This window comes from Poecilia latipinna, unplaced genomic scaffold (genome assembly GCF_001443285.1).
Source record: "Poecilia latipinna isolate Pla-1442-1.1 unplaced genomic scaffold, P_latipinna-1.0 Scaffold933, whole genome shotgun sequence".
In the NCBI taxonomy this organism is placed as follows: domain Eukaryota; kingdom Metazoa; phylum Chordata; class Actinopteri; order Cyprinodontiformes; family Poeciliidae; genus Poecilia; species Poecilia latipinna.
The window spans coordinates 7365-33536 of NW_015113549.1; the positions used below are offsets into that span (position 1 = coordinate 7365).

A 26172-nucleotide genomic window follows, 5' to 3' on the forward strand; every position below is an offset into this window, starting at 1 on the left:
TTAGTGATTGATTAATCGTTAACTGGAGTATGCAGACTCAAAAAAGGCCAGTCTGAAGCAGCATGGATTTAATCTGTTTTTGTGTTTTGGTTTCCGTTGTTTCCGTCAGAACCTCGATGGAATCCCGGCGTGTTTATTCAGATGTGGTAGACCCTCGTGTCTTTCCATTTTGTGATTAATATTTTACAGAAAGCATCTCGGCACCTCTGAGACGCCTTCACTCACATCTCTCCAAAGGCATCAGAGCATCAACACTTGATTACAATGAAAAAAAAAGGTCCATCTTTTAAAAAAATTAAAATTCAGATCAGCAGCGAGAGCACAAACAGAAACTGATGGAGGGTCTCCAGGTAAAACGCTGCAGAGATTTACAACGAGTTTTATTTTAAATCAACACAGGGTGGAAAAAAATCAGCTGAATGTGAACGTAGGATTAAAACTTATGCTTCCATAAACAGGTTAGGATAGATCTATGGTCTGCATAAAACATATTAGTAGGATTTTGTAAAATAATTCTTAGACAATGACATTTTATCCTGCTCAGTTCTGCCTATTTTGAACTGTCACTTTTCATCCAGAGAAACTGCTGCTGACCACGCCCCCAACTCAACGTTTTCGCTAGCACAAGAAAATGGCTGAAAACAAATGCGACATTGAAAAGCAGAAGTGGAGCCTCCTACACAATCAACAAGAATGCACTGAAGCGATTTCTGGAAGGTAAGTCAACAACAAAACACTTGTCTTTTCCATTGTACAAACCAAATGGTGCTCAGCTTGGGTTGCTAGGAGACGGGCGGAACTCCGCTGAGGTTGCTAGGTAACGGGGCAGTGCCCTCTGTTTGTTAATGAAAAGGTTTTTGAAACGGCTCATTTTCAAGACACCAAAAAACTTGAAATTATTGTAAAAAAAACCGGCTGGGTGTTTTCTTTTTTTAGAAGCAGCCAAGACCCAAATGGAAGTACAAAAATGTGCAAAATGTGAGTTTTGCATATTAGTTCCCCTTTAAGTGAATAAAACAGTAAAATCTGAAGGTTTTGAAACGGGTGTGTCATGTGGCTGCTCTGCATCAGCTTCAGATGGGAACTGAACTCAGGATAATCTGGATTTGCCGGTTCAGAAGTTAGCGATAGCATTACATCTAAAGCAGGAGGATGGGGAGATGGTTGGAGGGATTTCTTTGGGAATGTGTGGAGATATTTCCTCTGCGATTCTCCCCAGATGGCAAAGCTTTCTCCAGACGAAAACACCTCCTAAGAATCTCTCTCTTTCTGTCTGTGTCGCACACAAAGACCAATTCCCACAGAAATCCTCTCTGCTTCCTCACAAACACACACAATTCCCAGCGAGCTCTTCCCCAATCAACGCCGCCCCTCCTCACCACTAAGAGCAGCTTTCTCAGATTAATCGCTGCTTCTCTCCGATCAGGAAGAAAAAAACAACAGAAGTGGATAGGAGAGAAAACGGGGCGGATGGAGGGATGAGCAGACTGGAGCGGATGGGGCAGGAATGGAACGGATTAAACGTGGTTTGGGCTCGATAAAGACTTATTTGTCTTTCTACGGGCGCTTATCTAGCCGTGCATGTTTGGTTGAGCCCTTTGGTGCGTTTGTGGCGAGGCTTTAGAGGCTGAACTTGTCCATCCAGAGGAAAGTAAAGAGTATTAATGCCCCCCACCCCACAGGAGAGCAACATGCAGGCTGTGGCAGAAATACGGCAGCAAATGAGCAGAATAAGCAACGGGCCGGTGAGGAGGAAGTGTCCTCTCCTTGCGGAGGCCTCTGCAGCGAGCGGGGAGATCTCACTGGGGGCCGCTGACCCCATTATGATGGAAAACACTCCTCTTCATCGCTTTCACCCATCCTCTGCCTCAGCTTTATGCAGTTCCTCTGGCAGCCAGAAGAGGTCAGGCTCATTCTGTTTTAGATGAGGCAGGAGAAAATCATCTGCGAGTGAAACCAAAGAAAAAGGTGGAGAGGTTTGGTGGACTGGGAATAGTCCAGGAGGGAGGAATGACGGTACGCTGGACCAATTACGTCACAGAAACACAATCACAGAATTGGTTCTGTGGTTCTTAGGGCTCAGTATTGATTAGGCAGAGAAATCGATCAGTGTGAGTCTGTTAGAGTGTGGCATCTCTTCCACACAATGCTCTGCTGAAACATCAATGCAGTCCTCATTTCTTTAAATATTGTAAGAACTGTTGGAGATATTTATTCTAGGGGTGCTCCGGTTGCAAATCACCAATTGACAATGTTTAAAAAACCTGACCTGGCAATTCCATCTTAAGCCAATACCAATTTCTTTTGTCTGAAATGTTGCTCAATATAATAAGACAGTTGCTGAGTTGGTAAATATTGTCATCTGAAAACAGACATGACCTGGTGGGCCGGTGTGTTGGACAAACTCACTGACGGGCAGAAGGACAGCAGACCTTTGACCTCTGGGGTGATAAGATCAGTGGAGAAAATTGGCTGCAACTATCGGCCGATCACAACCTCCAAAATTAAGGAAATCGGCACCAACAAATCCGTACACTCCTAATTTAGTCTTTATTTTTATGAAGACTAAATTATTTTTTCAGGTTTTCAGTTGGTTTGGTTGGTTTGACACAGAAAATGTAACAAACGATGCAGTTTTGTTCCCCAATCAAACCGAGTCTGCTGGACCATCAGATGTGAACCATGAGTGAGACGAGCAGGGAGGTAAAATAAGTGAATCATTTTCTGCTACGTTCCCCACTCTAAAACAAATGAGCATGAATGAAGCACCTGGTTTGTGGTTTGGGTTTTCATTTCACCATGATTCCTGCTGAAAACCTGCAGGCTGCAGCAGGAAACAGTCGACCCGTTCCAGGCCTGCTATTGTTGTTCCTAAAGTGCTTAGAGAGAGCGAGGCTAAAGCCTGCAGAGCCGCGGGCTCATGGGAAATATGGCCCTGTCGCAGTCCGCCCCCCCCAAAACGAAAACATGAACAGATATGTGACCAGATTCACATAAAACAGAACCGGACACAGACACAGCGAATCCCAGGAGGAGCGGCAGAAAGAAGGATGAGAAAAAATCCATTCTGCTCTGTCACCTTTAATGTGCTGCTGTGTGTTTGTGCATGCAGGTATCACACAGGTATCTGTTTGCATGGGGACCGCTGCTGGAATCTGATTTGCTGCTCCGTAATGATGCAACCAGACCTTAAATCAGGTCTGTTCTCAGGTGCCAGGTCTGTTTTAGAAACAGGAAGGGGAAGCGATGCCGTTGGTGTGTCCGTGTGTGGCGGGTCCACCTTTCAGCGGACCGTCTGTCAGCGCAGGAATCTATGTCAGATACGTGTGTGGGTTTCTTCAACGCCGCACGGAGGATCACCTCAGTCGCCCCTGTGGTTTTCCAAGAGTTTCGCTTTATTTTTAGCTCCAAGTTGAAGCTCTTCCAGCACCACTTTTAAGCGTTTGCAGCAGCGTCTGGAGCCGGCAGATGGGCCGTCTTCGTCCTCTTCCGCCGCTCCCTGGCGCCCTTCAGCCCCACCCGCCCAGGACAGGAAGCCGCCTTGGGAGCAGGTCAAAAATAAACGCAGCGCTCGATGGATCCCCGGCTCCGCCATCCGTCTCTGTCTGCCTTCGCTTCCGATGAGCTCCTTATCGCCACGCAAACTACTGATCGACTTACAATTAATTGGCAATTTATGATGAAGTATTAGAGCTATGCTAAGAAAAAAATAAAATTACAAGAATAAAGTCATAATATTACGAAAATAAATTCCAAGTATTACAAGAATAAAGTTGTACAGGCAAAAAGTAAAAATAATATAAGAATAAAGTCATATTATGAGAATAAAGTCATTATACTGACTATTCTCGTAATTTATTTTTTTTTACTTAGCGTGGCACCAATACATAGTCGTATCAATTAATAGTTTATTATATTAACATTAGTTCCAACTAATTAACTAATAATGTCCGCTTAGATCTTCTCTTAATGTTGTAGTTTGGCCTCCATCCAGCTGAGGGCGCCGCTGGTCATCTTTAAGTGGAGCCAGTTGTAAGAGAAACAAAGATGGCTGTTCATGGAGGATGAAGTCTTTCACAGGTTTCATTCTGTTCATCTTCTAGTTTTTAAGTTTCAAAATGTGAAAAAACACCAAAAACTTTCCGTTTATTCAGTCAGTATTTTTACAAAACAGGATTAGAGCCACTGAAATTATGACTCTAATCTCAGAATTCTGACTTTTTTAATGTTAAGAGATGAAAAGTCAGAGATCTGAGAAAAACACCAGAGAAAAGTTTTAATCATGAGAATTTGGTCAAAATGTTGGAAGTTGAAGTCAGAATTCTGAGAAATAAAAGTCAAAACTGAAGTCAGAATTATGAGGAAAAAGTCAGAATTCTGTGATTATGAGAAAAACATCTGACGCAAAAAATCGTTGTATGTATATATTTTAATTCAGCAAGTCATGGAACGCTGCTGATCCTCTAAATATAAGAAAAAAATGGAGGATTTTAAGAAAATGGCCGAATATCAATGAAACGATCACCTTTAGATTAATTCATTAACCGATGGTTTTAATTCCTAATCTCTTAGTTTCTTTCATAAACAAAATGCATATTTCTGACATTCCCAGCATATGAAATTGGGCAGGTGACGACCCCGTGACCTCTCCGACCGCATCCTGTTTGGGCCGCCCCCTCCCTCTCTGCCCCCCTGAGGGACTTCCCTCTCCTGCAGCTCCTGGCCCAACCAGCCAGGCCCGGAACGGTAAACACGACCAAAAATACACTCTCACTCTCAGCGTGACGGAAACGAGCAAACGAAAACATCGGCGGCCAGGCAGACGTCCGCGCTCCGAACCAGGAAGTGACCTCACTTCCAGCAGGAATACCTGCGCAGAAACAAACCTGAGGGGAAAATATTCCAGGGAACGGCTGAGGAGATGTGGGATAAAACAATAAAGCATTTTAAAGTTCGGCGTTCCAGAGGTTAGAGATGTGTTCAGGGGAAGCAGCGGAGCGTGCCGGCTTTCCATGTCGCTGTCATAACGGCACAAAACCAATTCCCTGTGAGGCGGACATGTTTATTTATTCTTCACGATCCACAGGAACCTGGCAGAAAGATGGAAACCGAGGCTCAGCGGAGCAGGAGGAAGACGCTTCTTTAGTCCGGAGCTTTGTTTTACACATTTCCTTTAGTTTGTCTTCCATGAAGCTGTTCCCTGGAAGAGACCGGAGCTTCAGGAAAATCCAAAAAAATGTAGAAAAACCAGAACAACCAACTCAGGTTAGAAGGAAAGGATGAGAAAATATATTTATCACACGTCAGTGTTTTTCTAATGACCAACTAACCATTAAAAGTAACTCATTTCAACAATACTTAGAATAATAATAAGTAAAAAAGTAAATATTTTTCTTAAATTACACGATTGGATAAATAAATATTTTTGAAAATAATTTATATCAATTATATCAGTCTAAGATAGCATAAATAAACAGAAATACACAAACAAAATTATAAACAAAAAGAAAAGAACTAATTTACTAACTCAATTGATAAAGAAATAAAATAAAATAAATGACAAAAATTACATTAAAATTCCTAACATACGTATATTTAATTTGCAGGTAATAAAGCTGAAATAAAAAATGCTTAATCAAAAATAGAAGCACAAGAAAACATTTAAAGAAATTTATTTTTACTTCAATTTTTTAATGTTTAGTTCAAAATAATGAAATAAAGATGACAATATATATATAAATATTTTTAAATCTGATCTAAATGTTTCATTTGATCGTCAGAATGATAAGAAAAGCTATGCAATGTTTTTTTTTAAACTAATTTAATTTAATATAAAATAACTAAATGTCTTCTGTGTTGGGAATGATCTTAACTTTTACATTAAATTAAGTGATTTATTTGCAAACAGAGTCTGGATAGCGTTTCTTCACACACTAATAATCAAACCCAGTTATTGATTCGTTGATTGATTCTTCATAGTTTAACAACAACGAATGTTTTCAGCAGAATCGTAGCAGAGTGGATCTTTTGTTTGGAACATCTTTCTGTTTCTTCTCCCTGATGGAAAACAAAAAAAAAAGATCTGGGGATTGAGAGAGGTAAAAATATGTATGTGTGTGTGTGTGTGAGTGTGTGTGTGTGTGTGTGTGTGTGAGTCCCAGGTCCCTGCTCTAATAACACAGCGTTTCCCAGAGAGCAGTGGGGCAGCTGAGCACGCTCCCCTGGAACGCCGCAGGGATCTACGGATCAAATTCACACACACACAGAGCCGAGGGATGCACGGATCAGAGGGTACACACTGCGACTCCACACACACCTAAACCTTATTTCCCAGTTCAGACACACACACACACACACACACACACACACACACACACACACACACACACATTTCCATAATTCAGTTAGAGGGAGAGGCTCAGAGTCAGACAGAGACGGGATTATTTAAACGAAGCTCGTTTCGTAAAAACATCCGGAAACGAAGCAACCAAGAGCTGCTGGAATGAACATTTTCAGGATTTTCCATGACAGGTTTGATTAATTCAGGAAAACCTGATGTTTGTGACAGAAACTTTAAAACATCAGAGAACAGAAAGAGGAGAGGAAAATCATATTGCTCTTTATAGCAAATACTTAAAATATTAATTTGGTAATGATGGTAGGAGTGACGTAGTGGTAAAAACAGCACAAATTGCTACATTTCAAAGTACGTAATTATAGATATATGAATAAATAAGTAAAGAAGTTTGTCTTCTTCCCACTTTGTTTCGAGCTAAATGTGTTCTTATTGCAGTATTATTATATAATACATGAATTTGATGACTCAGACAATGTTTTGTTCTTACTGTATGTATCTGTGTATATATTTACACACTTTTCACCTACTAAAGCTCATAATATGCATTTTTTTTCTTTTATATGGCTTGAAATAAAGCAACAAATGTTGGAAGTATCAAAAAACAACAGGTGCAGAGACCAGGAGATGAGTTATGGGGGAGAAGCTGCAGTATTGCGCCTCCTGGAGGCTTGGGAAGGAAGTGAAACTGTCAGAGAATGTGAATAATGGACACATGAATATTGAACATCTTGTCAACACAGAATTTAATCAAACCCATCAAGTAACAGGGTTCAATTCCACACTGTCTTTTGATTAATTTGATATTTTTTGATAAAGTTTAAACATAAATCGTACAGTGTTAGTAATCTCCTGGTACAGACGTACAGCTCCTGCTGGAATATTTAGACAAATCCAACCTTTGGTTAAATTAAAAATAAAAACATGAAACTATTTTCTTACAGCAAAATCTTCCTTTGCTACAGTTAATGGCTTCTGTATGAATTCCTCAAAGCAACCTATAAAGCAAAATTAAAATTCGGATCTCAAATGTTTCTAAAAATATCCGAAGCGCTTAGAAAAAAACCCACCAAGCTGTTTTTGGACAATAAGCTAATATTTTTTGGTGTCTGAAAAATGAGCCACTTCAAAAACCTTCTGAATGTAACCCGTTACCTAGCAACCCCAGCAGAGTTCCACCCGTTGCCTAGCAACCCAAGGGGAGCGCCAGCATGTTTGGTCAGCTGGTTTTACTGCTGTACAATGGCTGCTGGAAAAGACAAGCGTTTTGCTGTTGACTTTCCACCTGGAAACCAATTCCTGTTGGCTGCACATTACACTCCACTTCTGCTTTTCAATGTTGTATGGTTGCATAATTGCACATCTGTTTGCAGATACTTTCAGTTGTGAGTGTAAACATTGAGTTGCGGGGTGTGGCCAGCAGCAAATTATTTATATTAAAAGTGGCAAGAGGCCCTAAAACAGCTTAATCTCAATGTTACATCTGCGTATTGAATCGATGTATGAATGTGTGAGAGTCACTGGGTGAGTGAGCCTCCAGTTTAAGGTCTTTGAGTGGTCTGGAATATATATATATATATGAGTGTATATACATACTATAAACTAATTATGCTAAACCAGAAGCAACTATGGTTAGCAGCTTGCTGTTTGCTTCTGATGTGAAAACTGTTGTTGGAGTTCTGATATTTGCAGCTGAAATAAACAAAGAGAAGAGAGCAAAACTAAAACTGAGTCGACTGTGAAGCTGGAGAGAGAGAAAGAGAGCGATCCAGGAGGACGTCAGTGATCAGGGCCACAGCATCTCTTATTTACACACACACACACGCGCACACACACACACAGAGCAAAAACATCTCTTATTTACCAGCTTACGTCTGCACTATTTATGGGACGCTGGGGAGAGGCACAGAAGAGAGGAAGAGAGGAGAGGGGCTAAAATATGCATAGGGGCTGGATCTTCTGGGACGGCGGGGGGGAGTCAGACAGGAAGAGGGAGGAAGTGAAAACTGTGGCAGGAGCCGTGATGGAGAGGAGTGTGTGTGTAAGTGGGGCTGAAGGAGCGAAACCAGGAGGGAGGAAGGGATACGTCCCGCCTGCTGACACCCCCGGGTGGCGCCGCCGCGTTTCTGAGCTGGACATCATACGGCCCAAAAGAGGCCAGAGCCTTTCCTGGCCGGCCAAGCCACCGCCTTCCATCCATCCCTACCTCATTAAGGCACACACACACAAATTAGCCCATTCCACTCTCTGGCAGATGTGCACACACACGCAGTAACACCCGCGTTAACCTCCACAGCCGAGGCTCTCCATCTCCCCCGGTCGGCCTCTCAGTCTAGCCCACTTAGAGCGCCCTCCCATGGGGCGGTGGAGCGCGGCAGGTCAGGCTCCAGCTGAAGGTTTTCACACACACACACACCGATGCACACACACGTTTGGGCCAAGACTGGAGAGTAACGATGGATGCTGGGAAATCGCTGCAGTCAGACTGAAGCGGCTGAAAACGACGCATTAAAAACAAGAAAAAAATGTTTTCTGTTGATCTTAATGTTCGCTGCCCTCTGTGCCTCTATACTGTAGACATGGATGTGAAAATGGTTGTAAACAGATGCACAATTATACATCCATACATCTTTGAAAAGCAGAAGTGGAGCCTCCTGCACAACCAATAACAATAACAAAAAGGATACCATCTGCAGCTGGAATATGACCTTTTCAAACTTACTTGAAGATTTAATAACAGTCGACTTCAACACAGATGTCAAACTTTATTAATCTAAAAGTTTACAAAACAGTCAAATAAAGTAGCGTTTTAGAATTTGCCAGGAAAAATAAATTTCAGGGAAGCAAAGTGCGCAAAATTTATTGACTTAGCTAACGCACCTAATAGCGGATTAGCAGAGACAAATGTGAGTCGTCAGGACTTTGTTTTTTGCATTTTTGATCCTTTTCCTGCAGCTTTTGAGTATGATGATTATTCACTCAAAGAGGCATCGATTACCATACCTGCAGACAGACAGACGGCTGAAAATGATACCATCCAAAGCTGGATTATGATCTTTCCAAACTTTTGGACGCGTTTCTTCCCGTTTAAAGATGATCTTCAGGACGTTCTGAGGATCTCTCGTCAGTTCAACAAAAATGATTCATGGTTTTCCTCAGGGCTGGGTCAGACGGCAGGAGAGAGCCGTGATGGAGGTTATCCGGAGTGTGTGTGTGTGGACATTAACCGACAGGGTCCGGCGGTCGCCCTGCTGCTAAATGGCCTGGCCGGCCATATGCCCACCACCTCTGGCACTACATCACCTCCGCTTTATGTGCCTGACTGAGTGGCTTTCTCTTCGGGGGGACGGGAGGCCTAGCTGGCCACCACATCATCACTACAGCTGTTATACATTATTAGCTTTCAATAATTATTCTCTTTTTCCCCACTTTCTTCACCCAGAACGCTTTGGGAACGTAAACTTCAAACAAAATCAGATCTGTGTTTTTCAGACTATTCTAAAAATCTGGTATGGATCGCATAACTGGAAAAAATGGGATTTGAAGCTTTTTGCATGCAGTGCTTTCCCACCTGGTAGTCCGGTGTTAAATTTAATTACTTCTGATAATTGTTTCCCTGTTTGGTAATTGTTTGTTTTGAATTTTTTAATACATGTAAAATTTTAGTATTTAAGTCATTTTAACTTTGTTTGTATAGTTTTGTAATTCCCATCACACAAATGGGAATTACAAAAAATAAATGTGCTTCATGGAAACACTCACATTTTTGTTAAAAAGTTTTTCAGCAGTCAAAACAGAAATATTTCACAAAACTGCAGTGGAAACACTCTTTCCACTTCACACGAGTCACAACAACAAATTATCAACTTTTCATTGATCGGTAAATAATGACACTTTCAATGCAAACTTGTACTAAAAGTTGCACTAACAATGTTCTTCAAGTTTTATTACCTGAAGAACATTTCCAGGATTAGAGGACTAATGCAATAAGCATTAGAGAAACTCATTCATGCTTTAGTCGCATTGATTACTGCAACCAATGCAACTGATTGACTAAAAACCCCATCAGATCCAGAACGCTGCTGCTGGCGTTCTGACTAAAACCAGGAAGATGGAGCACATCACAGCATCTAGAGTCCAACAAACTTTAAAACACTGCTGGTGGTTTATAAATCACACAACAGCTTTTCTGCATCCAGAACCAGAACCAAACACAGAGAAGCAGCATTCAGCTTCTATGCACCACAAATCTGGAACAAACTTCTGGAAAACTGGAAAACAGCTGAAACACTGAGCTATAATAAATGAAACACTGACCAACATTTTGATATGTAATGATGGCATTTCACAAAATGTAATGTGAAATTGTTGATTTTTGTGCTTTTATGATGTAAAGCTGTTTGAAAAGCTTTCTTCCTGAAATGTGCTACACAAATAAACTTGACTGACTGTTTTGCTTTTTAGCATCGGACAACCAATGAAAAACAACCTTCTGGTTAATTATTAATATTATATTATTTTATCTTCTCTGCGCTGCTGAAGTTTGAAATCTTCTTGATAAGTGCTTAAATCTTATAGTGAGAAAAGTTTACGACGCTGCAGTAAATCTGCAGAATGAAGCGACTCTCTGACCTTCACCTCTCAGGTTCCTGAAGACCAAAGGATCTGCAGAGGAAGGTTTACATCACCACCGAGCCGACTGCAGCTGGCTAAGGACCTACTCTAGTGTGACTTATATCCACTTATGAGTCTAAATCATAACGATCCAAAGCCTGCCAGAACCCTACCAGGACCTCATGAGGAGAGACGGAGAGAGGGGTGGAAAACGGGCAGAAAAGGCAGAGTGATTGCAGAAGTGGCCTGGAGTTTGAGCTGGATCAGATTCCTCAGCCATGGAGTGTCCTTGGTCACACTACCTGGGTTTCCATTATGAATGTGAGCAAATCTTTGTCTAAACTCTGCTAATGTAAAAAAAAAAAAGAAGCAAATTGCAGTGTTTCCATTAAATAAGAAATTAAATTAAAATCACATGTGAATAAGCTTGTTCACGCAATAAGTCATTAAAAAACCTGGCAGCGACGGATGTAAACTGCTATGAAATAGTAAATCTTTACTTAAAGGGTTGTGAAGAAGACTGACTGTCAAACATGAAGAAGTTTTCATGAATGTTTGATTGCTGTCATTCAGTAAACAACACTTTTAATGCAAAGTTTTAAGGGAACTTTGCACTAAAAGTGTCATCATTTTCCAAAAATGCAAAGTTCACAAGTTAAATGGACTTTTAGCGCAACTTTGGTTTAAAAGTTGCACTAAATAACTCTGCATTAATTACAGAATAATGCAGCGTTTACAATTTCGATGAACCTTTAATGCAACTTTCAGTCCAACTGTGATGCCGTGAGCTCTGGGAAAACAAACCATCATCCTCCCAGCACTTCCTGTCGTCGTCTTTATCGCTTTCACTAACAGCAACATCCGCTTGTTGATCACATGATGGGAAAAAGTGTTTCCATTGCAGTTTTGTGAAATACATCTATTTTGACACTACTGAAAAACTTTTTTAAAAAAAATGAGCGTTTTCATAAAGTAAATTTATTTTTCATAGTTCCAAGGCAGCAAGTGAAGGGAAACAATTCTGGAAAGAAAAGTGGGTCGAAACCACTCATTGCTACTAAACCTGGTTTTAAACGTTGCTGGATCAGAACATTTTTATTTGTTCTGCTTGGTCAGCCTTCGAAAAACTTTAATTTTTTCAGGGAAATACAAGTTATTCAGATTAAATAAACATATAACATTGAAATATTTAGTATTTGTCAGCAGAAACACATAAAAAAGCACAAAAAACCCACCACTTTCTAGTGCTTTAAAAATTGGCGTGTTTCCATTATTCCAGTTTACAGAGTTTAATGGAAAAGCAGCTGCAGCCCACATTCCCCTGACCGACCTGCAGACGGAGGCGGCCGGGTGACAGATCCTACCTGTAGCTCTGTCTGGAAGAAGAACTTCTGCGGACACTGGGAGCAGTCGTAGATCTTGTCCTCCTGACCGTGAACGGCAAAAATGTGCTGCTGCAGCTTGTTGGCCTGCACAAACACTGCAAGGAGGAGAAACAGAGCAAAGCGCTGATGTGATACGGCAAGCCGTTTTAACAAAAAAATCATTCCAGATATCTGTCATTGGTTTATACATATTAGTTAATTGTTACTAGTTACATTTACTCAGTCACATTTTGGAAAAAAATACTTTTGTAAGTTTTTTTTTACTATGCTGTACTTTTTACTTTCATTTGAGCATTTTTACTATGAAAAAATCTGCCAGTTTTCACATATTATAAGCAAAATGTCTTGTTCCACTACTATCTTTTAATTAATATTAAGGAATTACTGACTTAAAACAAGCTCCTATATCTTGCTGAAAAGTTACTTATAAGTTAGTTTTATAGGCCAAGATATTTGCACTTTGAACTAGGCCAAAAATACTCTAAGATTTTGTGTTTTTGCAATGCTTGAAAGTATGTTATTGAAGATATCTTAAACAGGATGTAAATGTAGGTACCTTAAATATCATTCAGGACAGTTAAAACTCATTTTTAGATAGTCAGAGGAAAAAGATTTTATGTTAAAATGGCTTGCCATAAAGGGGTTAAATCTGTGATAGTAAAATTTAAAATAGGAATTATAATTAACAGAGAGGGCAACTGATGAGGAAGAAGCATTTTCTCATCTGAATAAAGAGAACGCAGGAAGAACCACCGTCAGCAGAACGTGATATTTACCAATTAATCATCCGGTTATTTGGTTTTTGTTTGTGTTTTAATTCCAGCTCCAGTGTTGTTTTATACCCTTCCCCCCCCATCCGTCTTTTGTTTCAGTAAACTTTTGGTTTTCACTCCGAGACTGCTGAATTATTAAGCCTCCCCACAGGAGCCGAGCCCATTTTACTAATTCATGAGCCACCAAGGAATACAGTTAAAGTTTAAAGTGTTGCTGTGCCTGGGGAGGGGGGCTGCTCACATTGGAGGGCGGGGGGACACAACACAAGACAAACTCAACAACCGGGAGGCGGGGGGGTTAATGCAGGGAGGAAAAGTGCTGAATGTGAACACCTAATTTGGTCATTTATTTAGTCTCTCCGGTGGATTAAAAACATTCACGTTGTTAGCACTCACATATTACACCCTCCTGCGGTAATAACCCACATCTTACAGCTTTAACCTCACAGACAAAATAAACTGTGTTGGATTAAGCCAAAAAGTTTCTGAAAATGTTTTGAGACACTTCTAATCAGAGTCAATTAACAACCTCAAACTTTGACGGGTTTGACCTAATCTGAATTTAACACACATAAACTGTAGGAGGATGGCATTTTCATCTAAATGCACTGCAGTTTCAGGTTACAAAACATGAGCCAAAATATGAATAAATTATTTACTTACATATGATTGGTCTGTTTTAGCTTAGTGTAGCTTAGCTCTATCTTTAAGGTAAGGTATTTTTATTTATATAGCACATTTTCAGCAACAAGGCATTTCAAAGTGCTTTACATGAGTTAAAAGGAAACACAAACATACTAACTCTCTTCAACTTATCAACTTAAAGGCAAAATTATTGAACTATTCTAGACTACAAATTCCGAATAATTGTTTAATTACCCACTTTTCTCCTTCATTAAGAGTTTTTTTTGTGCAATAGTCTGAGTTTGCTTTTTTAAATGACTATTAAATATTGCACACATTAACCTAACCTTGTAGTCTCATGCATTTAAATGTAAATGTTAATTAACATGTAATGTTTGATTTTTAAACAATAAACTAGAAACACCAAAAATATTTGTAAAACAACAAAAGTAAAATTTCTGTCATCAAATCACATTCCGTGTGAACAAAATGCTAATCTATGTACGATGTGACATGAACAACTGATTGGCAGCCCTGGTGGGCGTGGCCAGGCAGGGTGACCAATCAGATTTATCTCAAAGAGAGCAAACACATCTACACGCCACACTTTTCAGCTTCTTATATAAAACTCTGACCTCAGTCAAACAGGGGATATTTTCCACAGTTAAATGAAATATTTCTGATTGTATTGTGTGTTTGGTCCGTCCTTGAACGTGGTGGCGTGCGCCTCACCTGTAAAACAGACGGGACACTTGAAGGTACCGCCCATGCCTTCGAAGCTGTGCTCTATCAGGTGGCACAGCAGCTTGGCAGGTGAGTCGAACATCTGGTTACACAGCTTGCACTCGTGATTGATGCCCTCCTCTGCAAATAGGAGACAGACACGCATGCGTAGGTTAGATCAGCCGAAACACGGAAACCGGAACATGTGACATCAATTCTGGATATTAACCCGACACTCAGGACAGATGTCTGACGTACAGGACAACAGGCGGCAGCAGAGACACAGATGGGCACAAAATATGCATCAAAACCAGAAACATGAATAAAAAGAATCACTTCTCTTTATACTGAAACAAAGTTAGGCTGTTTTAGTAAATGTTGTTTTCATATTATAGCCTAATTATTTTGCTAAAGAACGTTTCTATATATTCTCCTTTAAATATGAGTGTAAATACAAAACAAGAGGTACAAAAGGTTTATATTTACATTGTTTTTATTTGAAAACTAAAAATAAAAAACTAACTCTAACCCCACTGTCTAGTGGTTAACTTATAATACAAACTGACTTTTTTTTTAAAAAATGACAGTGTATTTTTAGACATGTTTATGGCCAAGTTTGAAAATAGTTTTGGATTACATTTTCTATTAATTTCACAAATCCTCTAAACTAGCCTGAACAGAAGAAGTGCAGCTCAACCCACTAACATAAACTAAAGTAAGCTAATATCAAATAAGCTAATTTAGGTTAAGCTAAACTTATTCAAAATAAGGTAGTTTTAATAGGGCAAACAAAATAAAAAGAGAAAAACCTAAGCTAAGCTAATGTCAGGTAAAGTAGTAAAGCTAAAGTAAATCTGCATATGCTAACTTAAACTAAACTCAATTTAGCTAAAATAAGGTAAGGTGTACTAAACTAAGCTAAGTAAGCTAAGCTAAAGCAGGCAATGTTAAATCTACAGGGGCTAAATGAAGCCACGATAATCAGCGATTGTAGGCTAAGCTAATAGCTTAGCTATAGTCTAAACAAGGTAAATCACCAAATGTAAATAGATTTAAATGAGCTAAATCTATTTAGCTAATATATCAAGCTAAATGGTCTAAAGGTAAGCCAACCAATGTAGAATTAAACTGATTTAATTTAGCTAAATTAAGTCAAGCAGAGTAATGTAAAGTAAGATACGGAAACCAGTGCAGTCTTATTTAGACAGCAAGGTAAGCTAAGTTAGGCTAGACGTGATAAATTAAGGCACTGTATGGTGCGATATAGTAAGGTAAGCTAAGTTAATGCTGTTTTTCAGACTGTGTAAGAAACAGAAACAGAAAATGTGTGCCAGGTTTTAGGTTAAGATACCATGCAGATTATTTCACTTATAACAAGACATTTTTGTCATGTTATAAGTGAAACAATCACCATTTCAATCACTGTGAAGGCATTACTGATGTAAAACAAGCTCCTATATCCTGCTGAAAAGTACCTGTAAGCTATATTTTCCTCATTTCAGCTGTACTAAAGTGTACTAGACCAAAAATACTTGGTAAGATTTTGTGTTTATGCAGTGAAATATCAAAAAACAATCAAGACCTGAAGAAACACCTTAAAAAACATGAGGATGTATTAATTTCTACACGCGAGCACAAAAAACCTCCACAATTAGAAACACTGATTACCGTATTAACACTTTTACATCAAACATTAAGCAAAAGGAGTAAAAATAATCTTTTATATGAAAAAGTGTGCAGAGCGCATCCACAGTCGTGTTTTTTATTTTTGTGTTTGTGTCTATTTTAAGACGGTGTGAGTGACATCACTGCCCCCACGGTGAAAGGCCAGATGAAGGTGGGCGTCGTAAACACAAACACACACAGGCTCCCCTCGGTGATCGAGTCCCCTGCCTGTTGTCCTTATCACCAGCGTACCAAACAGGTCCGATACCCCAGTCGCCCACACACACAGCACGAGGCAACACACACACACACACACACACACGCCACAGGACCGAACTGCCGGGAGACATCAGATGGTGTCGTCTGCAGGCCAATCTGTGACCCCCATGGAGCTCTGCACACACACACACACATATACACACACCCTCTTTTTTTAACACTTATCTCATGTCCTGTAAGTGCTAACACACACACACACACTCTGCAAAATCTCCGCTGCAGGGGATCGCAGGGTTAATAACGTCTTCAATCATGCATCCATGACACCCATACTGACTAATACACACACGCACACCGAGATTTTTATCTCTTCTTGCCTCAAAGGCCATCACAAGGGTGCCCTAATCCCATCTCAATAGCTGTGTGTGTGTGTGTGCATGTGTGTGTTGTGGTCCCGATCCCCAAACAAGCCCCGTCTCCACACACACACACACACACAGAAACCTCAAAGGCTGCGAGGTTGTGAGGGGCGCCAGCGTGTCCGAGACACACTGAGACAGATAGAGGTTCATTATCATTTACCAGGAGATTGAAGCAGCAGGAGAGAGAGTCACACGGAGCGACGCATGCAGAGAGAGAGAGGGGAGGCGGAGGGAGAGGCAGGAGGAAGGGTGTGCAGCTGCAGCTTTTCAATTGGTTCCGATTTTATTGTTTGAGAAACAAAAAGTTTAAGTTTGGTTCAGAAAACAGGCACACTGCAAAAAACACCTAATTTCAACAAGTATTTCTGGTTGAGTTTCAGGTGGAAATATCTTGGTACACTTGAACTGAGACAAAACTAACTTAGAAAAAACTTTTCAGGAGGAGAAAGGAGTCAAAAATTAATTAATATTGATGAATAATGTCTTGTTATAAGAGATAAGTGATAATCTGACAGCGGTAGAGCTTCATCAGAACTAACATTATGTTTTCCAAGCATATAGTGCAATTTTACAGCACAATCAAGTAACTATGTTAACGTCAGTTGTTATGAAAATATGACTTAAAAAAATTTGACTTCATAACTTAACGTCTTGAAATTGGGTCTGTGTCTCTTTAAAAACTCCTGCTGTTTCTGAAGCTCCGCCTCCAGGAAGTCATCACAACATGGCTCCTCCATTAACCCTGAGAAGTAGGTCCTATAATGAGGTCAGCAGGTGTTTGCTAATTGCTGCTGGCTAGTCTGAAGGAGCTGAGTGGATGAGGACAGAAGCTCTGAGCTGGAAGCTGCAGCTCAGAGGAGGAGCTGAGCCTCAAACGCGGGGCTACATCCACCCAGGTGTTGTTCACAGCTGAATGGTTGCCATGGAGATTAAAGGATTTTTTTTTTTAAAACATGCATGAAAGAACCAAGGTAACACTCCAGGTCTGTCTTTGATGAGGGAGTAACATTATAACAAGTCGATTTTACATAATATTGCCTCTTTAAGGGATTACTGACTTTAAAAAAGCTCCTATTTTTTGCTGAATATTTATTGTAAGTTAGTATACTTGAAATAAAACAAAGATATTTGTACTGGAGACTGGACCAAAAATTCTTGGTAGGATTTATTAAGTATTTCTGTCTAGTTTCAAGAGCAAATTTCCTTAGTTAAGAACAAATTTTCATTTCCAACAATGTCTTGTTCAGAAAACATTAACTTTATATCTTAGTACACTTGAAATCAGACAAAACTAACTTAAAAGTAGCTTTTCAGCAAGATTTAGGAAATTGTTTTAGGTTCCTTAATACTGATTTGAAGAAAAGTACAGGCTCCATTTGATCAGCCAGAGGAACTAATAATTTTTAATCAATATTAAGGAATTATTGACCTAAAAGAAGATCCTTTATTTAACTGAAAAGTTACTTTTGAGTTAGTTTTGTATTATTTCAAGTATAGTGTAGTAAGATATTTGCTAGGAACTAAAAGAATACTTGGTAATATTTGGAGTTTTTACAGTACAGAAGATGAAGAATTGCCTACGCGTCACTGATGTCAGTGTGTGTGTGTGTGTTTTGTCTACATGGTTGTGTGTAAGGCATCTTTAAGCCGCGCCCTCGGTGGGGGTAAAGCTGCCTCCCACTCTCCCACGCTGCCAGGATCAGAGGGAGCGGTCAAACATCAGCCACCTTTACACGAACACAACGACCTACTTCTACGCTCAGCTTTCCTGAGATCTTACACAGAAACATCTGAGCCGCTCGGCAGCAAGATTTAAGCCGCAGTTACAAAAACAATCTGAAACTTTGGAAATAAAAATGTTAAAGAACAAGAGGAGGCTGTTATATTTTCCTTACTGATGCTTTATCTTACACGGACTCTCAATGTGCTGAAGACTAACGAGGAAATTATGTGATTGGATTTAATTAATTAAAAGTAAATTGATCAATATCTGGTCAGTAATCATCTATCCTTGCAGGATGGGAAGATGCTGCACTGTTCGTGACACTGTCATAAACATGGAACATTTATATGACATTAAGTGTCATTTGGTAAATAATGACACTTTTGAGGAAAGTTGTGTTAAAACATGTATAAAAACTCCATCAAATCTGTCAAATTTACATTAAAAGTGTCATTATTTACCAAATGACACTTCATGTTTATGATGTCATGTTCGTCTTCTAATAAAGTGTTACCAAAAACATTAATTTCACTAAGCTGTACTTTTTACTTTTTCTGAGGTAATTTTATTATGAATTATTGAGTAAAATTTGTTTTTAATATTTTTATTGTACTTTTTGAGTAGCTTAAAGGTTTTTTTTATTAACCTTTTTAGGCCAACGTTGTAACTATTCAGGTTTGAACCAACAGAAATACAATCCCAGCTCTTTGGTAAAGCACGGAATCGTCGCTTCCACTGAAATGAGACCGTCTTCTTTTTCTGATATAAAGTCAAATAAATTCAGTTTTATACGACTGTTATGTTTTCAGCAGTGCTTCGTTTCATTTCTGTGTAAATTTCCATGCACAGGAACATGTTTCATTACGACATCAAGCCGAAATAGAAACTTTAGGAGCTCATTTATGGTCAATCAATTAGTGTGAGAGCAAAAATGGCTGCAAATGAAAAAAAAGAGAAAAGAATCCAAACCAGAATGAACGTGAAAACCTCAGAGGGAACAGAGGAGAAAACAGTGAGGTGCAGAGAGATAATTGGGCTGTCCGGAACAAGGGCATGGAGAGAGGCCTCCAACGCCTCTGTGTGTGTGTGTGTGTGTCCCATGAAAGACTTCTCTTTTCTGACAAATACATTGTTTTGATCAGTGTGTGTGTGGGGACGGCTGTCTCTGTGTGCCGTCCCCCCGCGCAGCCCGGTCCGTGTGCGACCCATAGTGAGATGACAGAGTCGCAGAGCGTCCTGCCGCTACGCTTTGTCTCACAGAGAGCATTTGATCCAGCAGCTCATGAACACACACACACACACACACACACATCGCTGGGAGACTTTCCCTGGGACGGAGAACATAGGGGAGGACACAGCCAAAGAGGCAGGGTGAAGGTCAGGATTACAGTTCGCTACCAACCAACTCAAATCTAACTTTTTCTGGATTTTAACTCAAACACTAACCATGACAATAATCCTTCATCGCTTTTATCTACAAACCTCAAGACGCTGGTTTCAACCAGGAGAAAGAACTCGTTCAAACCCCTTGAAGCCCTAGTATCTAACTTTTACAGAAATATATTTCCTTACATATTGGTTGAAACTGTCATGACAGTTTGGATGAGACAGATAATCAGTGAGGAAAAAAATCAGCTCCTCTGCCAACCAGAAACAGCCAATCAGAGGCAGGAGGCGGGTCTTAACGCTGTCCATCACCCTCCCTCTTGCTCTCTGCTACACTATAACTTCTTCCTGATAGCACAGCCTGTAGTGAATGCTAAGGCTAGTTAGCATAGCCACCGATGATGGCGGATAAACAGTTTTACTGCAACTATTACCACATTTAGCAGCGAGTACATGTTGTGATTGACAGCGTTCAGATCGTCCTCCTGGCTCTGACTGGTTGTTTTTGACCAGGAGCTTTGGATTCCTTCAGCCGGCTGTAAAAGCTCAAAGAGGAAGTGGATGAACTTCACATGCATCTGTAAATAAATGCTGTTTTTTTTTTTTTACATTATTGTTAAAACTGTCATTATGATGCAAGGCAGATAATCTGAAAAAAAAAATCAATTGGTTGTTGCTGACAAAGCAGTATGTTTGTGCAGGGAAGTTTGTTTTTCCCACAGATAATCTGCTTTATATTATGCACTACAAAAACACAAAATCTTAAAGTATTTCTGTCTGATTTCTATTGCAAACATGAGCGCACCTGAAATAAGAAAAAACTAGTTTACACGTAACGTTTCAGAGACATATGTGTCGTCTTAAGTCAATAAATAATTAATATTGGCCAAAAAGTCCTAATTATTTCACTCATAAGATATTTTTCCATGTTTTAGTGAAATAATCTGCCAATGGAACTAGTACCTTTTCATCAATACTAAGGAATTATTGACTTAAAATAAGCTCCTTTATCTTATAAGATAAAGTTACTTGTAAGTTAGTTTTGTCTCATTTCAAATGTACTGAGACATTTTTCATAAAAAACTAGATCAAAAATACTTTGTATGATTTAGTGACTTTGCTGTGTGGAACCAGGAGTTGTCTTAGGTAGATTTATTATTGAGAACTATGTCTACATGTTGTGTAAAAGCTGATTTTTATCTCCATTCCTCATCACATCCAGACATATTGTATGATGAGGTTTTACAGAATGAGCCAATGAAGACACACACCCAGGTAATCGCTGCGTGCGCATCGGCAGAATAATGAAACCGATTCCACTGGAGGCAAAAACACATCAGAACATTTAAAGCAGAACATGCATGTTATGGAAGGAAAACGCGGTCCATACTGTAGTCATCCTCACAATTACAAACCCACCACAGTGACAGATTTCACACAAACACACGCTGTCGTTGCTCATGCTGTTGCTCGGTCTCATTCCCTCTCATTAACCACCTTTTTCTCTCTGCTAATTGACCAGAGGAGCAGGACCAGGTGGCATCATCCCATTTACGCTGGCCTCATCTCAGACCCCTGCAACACGCAGCTCAACACAAATGAGCTCCTTGGTTTGTGCTGGCGACGGATCCCTAAGGTGCTTCCCCTCTTAAACACCTCGACATGCATGCAAACACCCACCTTCCCGGCGTCGCTCTAAACGAGCTGCCGGGGTCCCCTGGGCGTCTGCCCTCCATTACTGCCCGTCTCTCCGCCTGTCAGCCCCCTCCATCCCTAAAATCCATATCAGAGCGTGTCTCTGTTTGGTCCTTTGTGCCGTAAAACAGGCATCTGCACTTCAAGTGAAAATACGAACCCAAGTAACTCAGATTTATCCAACCGTTTTACAAAATTCCTGTTTTATTCTTTTTAAAAACACTCAGCCTGGGTGGGAATGTGTAATCTTGAAATAGAAAAACACGGATATGAATACATGAACTATGTCAGCTGAATGTTTGATATAAAGACATCAAAAGACGTAAATGCTTTTTTTTTGTTAAAGGCGTTTCTTCATCTTTTGGTTTCTTTTTGATTCTACACTGCAAAAACACAAAATCCTACCAAGTATTTTTATTTTAGTTTCTAGTGCAAATATCTTAATACACTAGAAATAAGACAAAACAAACTTAAAACTAACTTTCAGCAAGATGTGGGTGCTTGGTTTAAGTCAAGAGTTGATGAAAAAGTTCTAGTTCTCCTAACAGATTATTTCACTTTTAGCACAGGAATAATGTCTTGTTGTAAGTAAAATAGTCTGCCAATGGAACTAGCACTTATTTTAATTGTTGACTTAAAACAAGCTCCTATATCTTGTTGAAAAATTACACTTAAGTTAGTTTTGTCCTATTTCAAGTGTATGAAGATATTTGCACTAAAAATGGACTAAACAGACTTTGTGTGTTTGCAGTTCAGGTATAAATATCATTATTTTTACACCATTCCAACATCCTAGCGTGTATAACGAGCTGTGGCTGTAAATTAGTTTCTGATAAAGTTCTAGTTTAAGAAAAAAAACCTCAAGTTTACATTTAATCTGTTTGACAGACATTTTGAAAGAAAGTTCAGTGATTTCTGGAGTCATTTAATGTCGTCCAGGTTCATATTTCTCATTTTTTCAGTGTTTATTTTTTTACTGTAACAGTATGAAATCAGGTTACTGTACACAACAACTACTCTAAGCTTTCCTAATAAAGCTAAGAGAAACCTGGAAATATAGATACTTTTACTTAGATTTGCTGATGTTAGTTTAACATTTTAATCAGGTTTTCCCACCACACACATAATTCAACAACAGCCTGAGGGCTTTCTGTGGTTTTAGCTAACCATGTTCATTTCTAATACAGGATAGATGCTGATGCACACACCAATGTTTCCTTATACTGGTTAGAATACCTAGAGATGAAGCTGAATAAGATGCTTTCAGCAGGAAATAAAAATATCTTTGAAATATTTTGAGGTATAATAAAGCAAAATAACCACCACCAGCTTTACCGCAGTAAAGCTTCACAGAATAAGATTTATGGTCAGAAAGCAACAATAAACTCATCCAAACATAAATTCATGCTTTAAACGGTCTTTGCCCTCATTGTGTCCAGTTGAGTGTTGATATCTAACCTTTCATGTTAGGCACTAAATCTTCACTAAGCTGGAGGAAAGCTGACATATTCCCCCTTTTATATTACAGACATCTATTTTATTGACTCTAGTTGACCTTGGTCATGCGGTGAGACAGAAATATAAAGTTGTCTGTCATCAGCATACAGTGAAACCTCATCTATCTGCAGATGTTTCTGTGGAACCGAACACAAATGTACCCATGAAAAATCATATTTACTGATATTTTGTTGAGAATATTTGAAATATTCAAAAGAAAATGAAACGTGGGAAGCTGAGATATCAAGGTGCAACTTTTATTGACTGAAGTTTGCAAGACCAGAGTTTAGGAAGACTTTAGCTGTTAGCTTCTGCGGTAGTGAGGGTTTCCACTGCATATCTTAATCCGTATTAACAATGGAGGGTGATGCTAACTAAAAGCTAGTTGTGCTAACCCTAAATCATTAACCATAAACAATTCTGCTAATGTTAAAGTGCTACACAAACATGGTACTTACAAGCTAATCCCAAAGCATCAACTTCAATTCAACCTAAAGTATATTTGTCCTTGAAAACCTAAAATCTTTGTGCACCAATTTAATTTTGAAATAACTTACATGTTCCACAATGCCCTAAGTTAATATAATAATGTTTATATCTGGTTCCCTACTGTCAATGTTTTATTTTGTTCCTGTGTACTTCCTGTTTGAAATAAAGTTATTGGGAAAAAGAGAGAGAATCTGAGGAGAGGAAACGGATCTGCTACATAAACAGTTTTTATGCTCAAACTAAGAGCATGAATATAAACGTCTAGTTTCAAGAAATCTAACCAAAATTTTAACAAAAATGTTGATCAACACAGCAAAAAGTTAATTAACGCTTTATAATTTACTCTGAAAAGTAAACTTAGAGGAAGCTAACCAGGCTAAAAGTTTCCAGTTAGCATATGTTGGCTCAGCTTTTAGCGGATTAGCAGAGGTGTGCTCACTACTGCATAGAGCAGGGGCCCCCAAACTCCGGCCCGCGGGCCGGATCCGGCCCGCCACGTCATTTGGTCCGGCCCCCTGAACAATGCCGGATCTGGCCCGCCTCCTCATACCAGAGAGCATTCAGTGTTTTTTGTCATATATTGTATTTTCTGGTTTATATGTGGATTTTTCTTCAACCACCAGGGGGCTCTTGAGCAGATGTGAAACTAACTTTCCCTCAATGGAATACATACCAGTCAGTCCCAGTCACTGTTTCACTCACGGTTTTTTCCATTTGCATTCTGGGTAAAAATCTATCTAAAAGCGCGAATGTCTCCTCGTCGTCGCCCCCCCGTCGACAAGAATTTTCTAAGGTTTCTTTCTCCAAAAACTAAGACCGGCCCGACCAGAAAAAGGAACAGCTATGTGGCCCTCGCAGGAAAAAGTTTGGGGACCCCTGGCATAGAGCATTAAAATAGGCCTTGGAAAGTTTTCTAAGGATTTCCACGTTATTCTCTAGCTATGCGATTGCTCCATCTAAGTTTTGCAGATCTATAACGGAAGCTCTTTCTTCCACCTGCCTATAGGGGGCAGCGGCTGCACATGCATGACTCGCAGTGTCGAGATAATCACTTTGTACTGCAACAAATTGGCAAAGATGAAAAAAAACTGTTCGGTATTGAAACTGTTGATCTGATTTACAGACGATTTGGAAATCAGGCTGTTGTTTTAACAAGGAGAAGAAGAAGAAGAAGAAGAAGAAGAAGAAGAAGCGTCCAGAAGAGGGATGAAGGAAGGAAAGAAGAAGACGGACAGGACGGCCATGGAGAGAGCAGCAAGAGGCGCTGTGAGGAAGAAGGAGTGCAGCAAAGAAGAGAGCAGTGGAAGGGAGGAGGAAGAGGAGTGCGCGCCCCTCTGGGGGGCTTGCTCAAGGTGTGTTACCATAGCAACCAGGGGGCGATTGGGGGGTGTGTGTGTGTGTGTGTGTGTGTGTGTGTGGTTGTTGGGGGGGGGTTCTGATGCAGGAGGTTGTGAGCTTGACCCATTGGTGCTGTGGGGGCTGCAGAATACACTCACTCACTCACACAACCTGCTGCAGAGCTGGAGGGGTCCCAGGAGTGCCTCCACCTTTACTCACCCTCACACACACACACACACACACACACACACACACACACACACACACACACACACACACACACACACACACACACACACACACACACAAAGAGGAGAAAGAATGCTGCAGTGCTGAGGTCCCGAGAGTATCCAACACCCACACACACTCTCCCTCCTTTCTCTCATCTCCCCTCTCTATTTCTATCTCTCTCTCTTTCTCTGCAAGATGATTGTTATTTTCTTTATTTGTTCCCTTCGAAATTCGACCGTCTGGATCTTTAAACTCAGTCCAAACAAAATGGGAGGCAGAGAAATGCTCCTTTCATACACATGTATGGCTTCTGATTTAAGACGGGGCAAAGTGCATTTTTTATTAAAAAAAGTTAATCAACAGAACAAAATGAAGATGTTTAAATTTTGTTTTAGTCTACGAAAAACAGTATAAAACCGCAGAATCTAACTTGTGGTGTTCCACCTGGTTGAATACCGGGAACCAATCCAAAAAATGTAAAATACAAAATTCAGACAGTTTTACTGAACATAGTTTGATAAAATTAAAACATAACATTGTTTCAGACATAAAGCTGATATCAAAAGTTAAATAAAAAGAGAAAAATGTAATCATAAACTTGATAAAACAAACTTTTGGTGGTGATGCACATTATCTCAGTGTTTTTTATACGATAAAGCAGCTAAAACTTCCCTGATTTTCACAATTAACTCAACTATGAAGGTAAGTTTGGGCTAAAATGCTGCAAATAACTACTTAGGAAATTACTTAAATGAAAAATGTATGTATGTACAACTGAATATACAAAATTATGTAAAATTACTTTTGGTGTTCCACAGGATTGAATGTTAAGCCTCGTGTTTTCAGGCATTATTACTATATTTGTATAGAAGATGATTATGTTTAAACTGGGAAACAATTTAAGGTAGAAGTGATAACTGTATAAAATATATTTAATATAACTTATATTTAGTGTTTAAAAGGTTTGTGTGTGACTGTAGATCAACTTCAATGCCACAGCTGCCTTAATGTTCAGAAAAATAACCAACACTTT

The 26172-nt window shown here is 39.6% G+C and overlaps 1 protein-coding gene across 3 annotated transcripts in view; it reads right to left on the bottom strand.

The window, feature by feature from the left end:
* znf423 (zinc finger protein 423) overlaps window positions 1-26172 on the bottom strand; it is a 219171-nt gene that overhangs the window by 5135 nt on the left and 187864 nt on the right. For all 3 annotated transcript variants that reach the window (XM_015049205.1, XM_015049204.1, XM_015049203.1), the window contains 2 exons: window positions 14484-14615; window positions 12334-12449 (listed from right to left, as the gene is read on the bottom strand). In XM_015049205.1, the coding sequence (XP_014904691.1) occupies window positions 12334-12449; window positions 14484-14615 (248 nt within the window). The remainder of the gene's footprint in view (window positions 1-12333; window positions 12450-14483; window positions 14616-26172) is intronic.